Source organism: Manis pentadactyla, chromosome 13 (genome assembly GCF_030020395.1).
Source record: "Manis pentadactyla isolate mManPen7 chromosome 13, mManPen7.hap1, whole genome shotgun sequence".
NCBI lineage: Eukaryota > Metazoa > Chordata > Mammalia > Pholidota > Manidae > Manis > Manis pentadactyla.
This window is the reverse complement of record NC_080031.1, coordinates 52,628,702-52,632,460: the sequence shown is the minus strand read 5'-3', so window position 1 is coordinate 52,632,460 and position 3,759 is coordinate 52,628,702. Positions and strand designations below refer to the sequence as shown.

General features: G+C 40.0%; 1 protein-coding gene across 1 annotated transcript; it reads left to right on the top strand.

The window, feature by feature from the left end:
* Positions 1 to 2,199: 2,199 nt before the first annotated feature.
* Positions 2,200 to 3,129, top strand: LOC118913213 (olfactory receptor 14C36-like). The gene has a single exon (XM_036887026.2). The coding sequence runs from the start codon at positions 2,200 to 2,202 to the stop codon at positions 3,127 to 3,129; it is 930 nt and encodes a 309-aa protein (XP_036742921.2).
* Positions 3,130 to 3,759: the final 630 nt, after the last annotated feature.

The following is a 3,759-nucleotide window of genomic DNA, read 5'->3' as shown; positions in this document are numbered from 1 at the left end:
TTAATTGTAAATTTAGATAGCAATGTAATTGTAAATGAAATTAAATTCCTAAACTGAAAATTACATCCAGAAGATATACATGGAAAAATAACTAATTGTGTTACAGCCATATGAGATTTAAAACACGAACTTTAGTTATGGGAATGTAGACAAACCATTTACAAATTGTATCATAGTAAAATTTGAGTTTATATCCTCATATAACATAGAATTCCTCTCTACTGAAGTTAAATTCAGATCAAAAAGTGCTTCTTGAAAAAACTGTAGTGAAGAAAATTTTATTTTTTGCAAGTTTTGTCTGAGTGATTCTTTTACAATAAATGAATTTCCAGAAAAATAATACTTCAAACTGAGATATGAGAGACAGATGCACTGATCCTACATACGACGTCGGAGTTGCCGGGCAGCTGCATCTAGGGTGGTCTCTCCCTGCGCACGAGGTGAAACCTCAGCCGGGTTGGGGAGGGTTCTTGACTCTGAACTAGAAGGAATTCTTGAGCAGGTAGGACGAGTGTAAGGAAGGGATTTATTTGAGTGAGAGTAGAAGTGAATGGCAGCAGCCTCGCAGGCGGCTGAGAACAAGAAACTGTACAGGGACTGAGATAAAGTTTGCCGAACATTATCTTGGTATAGGGCACTTTCATTTGCCGTCTCCCAAAGCCTTCTCACTTGGCGTTCCGTCTACCTGAATCTGCACTGCCTGGGGACCAGCCGCCAGTGTGGCGAGGCACAGAGCGCGGGACGGAGTGAGATGATGCTCTGAGAGCTTCACAAAGGAAGGGGGTTTCCAGGCGGCTCCCGCAGCTGCAGCTCCCTCCGGTTCACCCAGGAGACATGGAAGCGCAGGTCCAAGTCTGAGCTCTCTGCAGCCCCTCAGTGTTTACCAGCGGTAAAGCAGAGACTAAGTGAAGACAGAAATAGAATGAAGTAGAAAGAAACAAAGACGCTTACCACTGGAAAAGCAGAAACAAAACACAATGAAGTTGGGCAGTGAGAAAGCTTTATTTAAAGTTATGTACTTAGAGAAAAGGTGTGGTGTCCTCAGACAGGAGGTGAGCTAAAAGACTGGAGTTTCTGTCTTCTAAATATTTTTCAAAGGTCTAAGGGGTATAGACTTGTAAAGTGGTCTCAAAATGCTCATCTCTGGTAAGAGATGTTAAAGTCTTTTCTATTATCAGCCCTCCAGGTAATTCTACAAAATTAACACAAGATATTGCTCAGTTCCTCTTCAGGATACCAGCTTCTCTCTAGGAATATATCAATCAAGACCACTCACCCTACCCCCAAAGTGGATTGAGTTATTGTCTGTTTGCTAAAGAATATGTTAGGAATCTTACTTCCTAACTTCCTCACTTTTAAAATGGAATCTTAGCTTTAAGATGAAATATTTCCTGCTCTTACTATACTGTTCATATCTCACAATGGGCAGGAAAAGTTAACCATGATTCTTGTCCCACATCCCTGCCTTACATCAGTAGCATCATTAAAGTTGAGTTTAACAGCAGGGGAAGTCTTTAGGGTAATTTTGTGCTCAGTTTTGCAGGTCATTTTGAAGCAATTATGGGCTTTTGAACCACAGGTCATATTTTAAAAAGCAATGAGTTAAATCTCAACTGTGTGTCAATATCCAGGATGAATATAATGTCCAACTCTTAATAAAGCATTTAACTACACTTATTGGGGTGAGCATTTAATAATGTAGATAACGGTCAAATCATTATGTTGTATAAATGAAACCAATAAAATATTGTATATCAGCTAGAGTTCAACAAAAGCTCATTGAAAATTTAATCTGCTTGAAGACTTTACATATATATGAACTAAATAAAACTTCAGTAAAATAATAAACCTTGTGAGCTGGATATTGTTTAGCACCGTAAGACGAGTTTAAGGAAGGGATTCATTTGAGTAATAGTGGAAGAGAATGGCAGCAGCCTTGCAGGTTAACATCATAACCCGACAGGGGGACTCAGCAGTCCTGTCCATACCAAGTTCCATGTTAACTACTCAGTAGTGGTGATAAGCCGAGAAGACCAAGACTAATGACAGACCTTTCCTACACTCGGGGGGACAATTTTATGAATTAGAAGAAAAACTCTTTCAAGGAAAATATTCAAGGTGATATCCTAAATGGTTTGGGGAATCATATATTTCATGGTTTACTCCCTTTGTTTTCCAGATCAGCCAGCGTTTCAAGAAATGGCTAATTCTACAGTGACTGAGTTTCTCCTCATGGGCTTTGCTGAGAGGTGGGAGCTAAGGCTCCTGCTCTCCCTGCTATTCCTTCTGATGTACCTGGCCACCCTCACAGGGAACATTCTTATCATCAGTGCCACCACACTTGACCAGAACCTTCATACACCCATGTACTTCTTCCTCAGGAACCTGTCCATCTTAGACATGTGCTATGTTTCTGTCACTGTCCCCAGTGCCTGTGTCAACTCCCTCACTGACAATAGGGCTATTTCAGTGGCTGGCTGTGCAGCTCAGATCTTCCTGGTTATTTATTGTATGTATGTGGAGCTCCTGTTCCTCACCATCATGGCCTGTGACCGCTATGTGGCCATCTGCCAGCCCCTCCACTACCCCATCATCTTAACCCACCAATTCTGTGTCTGGACAACACTGGTCTCCCTGCTCAGTGGCCTCATCTATGCAGGTGTGCACACAGGGAACACATTCCGGCTGTCCTTCTGTCAGTCCAACGTGGCCCATCAGTTCTTCTGTGACATCCCTTCTCTGCTGAGTCTCTCCTGCTCTGACACCTTCAACAACTTTATATTACTTGTTGTTTCTGCCATACTGATTGGTTGTGGGTCTTTTACTTTTATCACTGTGTCATATATTTACATATTTTCCACTGTGCTGAAGCTTCCAACCAAGGAGAGAGGAAAGGCCTTCTCCACCTGTGTCCCTCACATCCTAGTGGTGTCTGTCTTCCTCAGTTCCACCAGCTCTGTGTACCTAAGGCCTTCAGGAGCCTCTGACATTCTCCAGGGAGTGATTCTTACTCTATGTTATACAATAGTTCCTCCATTCTTGAATCCCATTATCTACAGTCTTAGAAACACACAGGTAAAGGAAGCAGTAATGAAAGTAATATTAAGGCAATATTATTCAGGAAATTAATACTGATCCATTTCAGGTTCATCCTGATGTCACTGAGATCCAAACATTTATAAAATAACTGCTTGTCAAGGTTTTTTGTATTAGACTGCTTACTCCAAAATATCTATCTTGGTACCTGAGTAATTAATGTATAAAATTCTCATTTTGTGTTCTATGTTACCTTTTCCACTTATCCTACATGACACAAAGTTTAATATGTAGGTGCCACCAAATTAGTTCAGGAAATAACTTATAGCATTTTTATTGTCCATTCACTTTAGAGCAAGCAGTGTCTTGTGAGTTTTACAAAGAAACAGATTGTTTGTTTTTTTTAATTTTCAGATATCTATAACATTAAATTCACAGTCAAACATTATTAAGTGTATATATTGGTACTGTTACTTAGATTCACATTATTATGTATCTGATACCCAGAACTTGAGCATGTTGCAAAATTGGAATTCTGTATACCCATTAAACCATTTCTTTCCATTTCCACCTGTGCTCTGTCCCCAGCAACAAACATTCTAATTTTTGTCTCTATGAATTTGACTACTCTGGGTACCTCATATAAACAGAATCACCTTTAGGATTTGCCTTTTTATGACTGGCTTACTTCACTTAACCATAATCTTCTCAAGGTTCATCCAT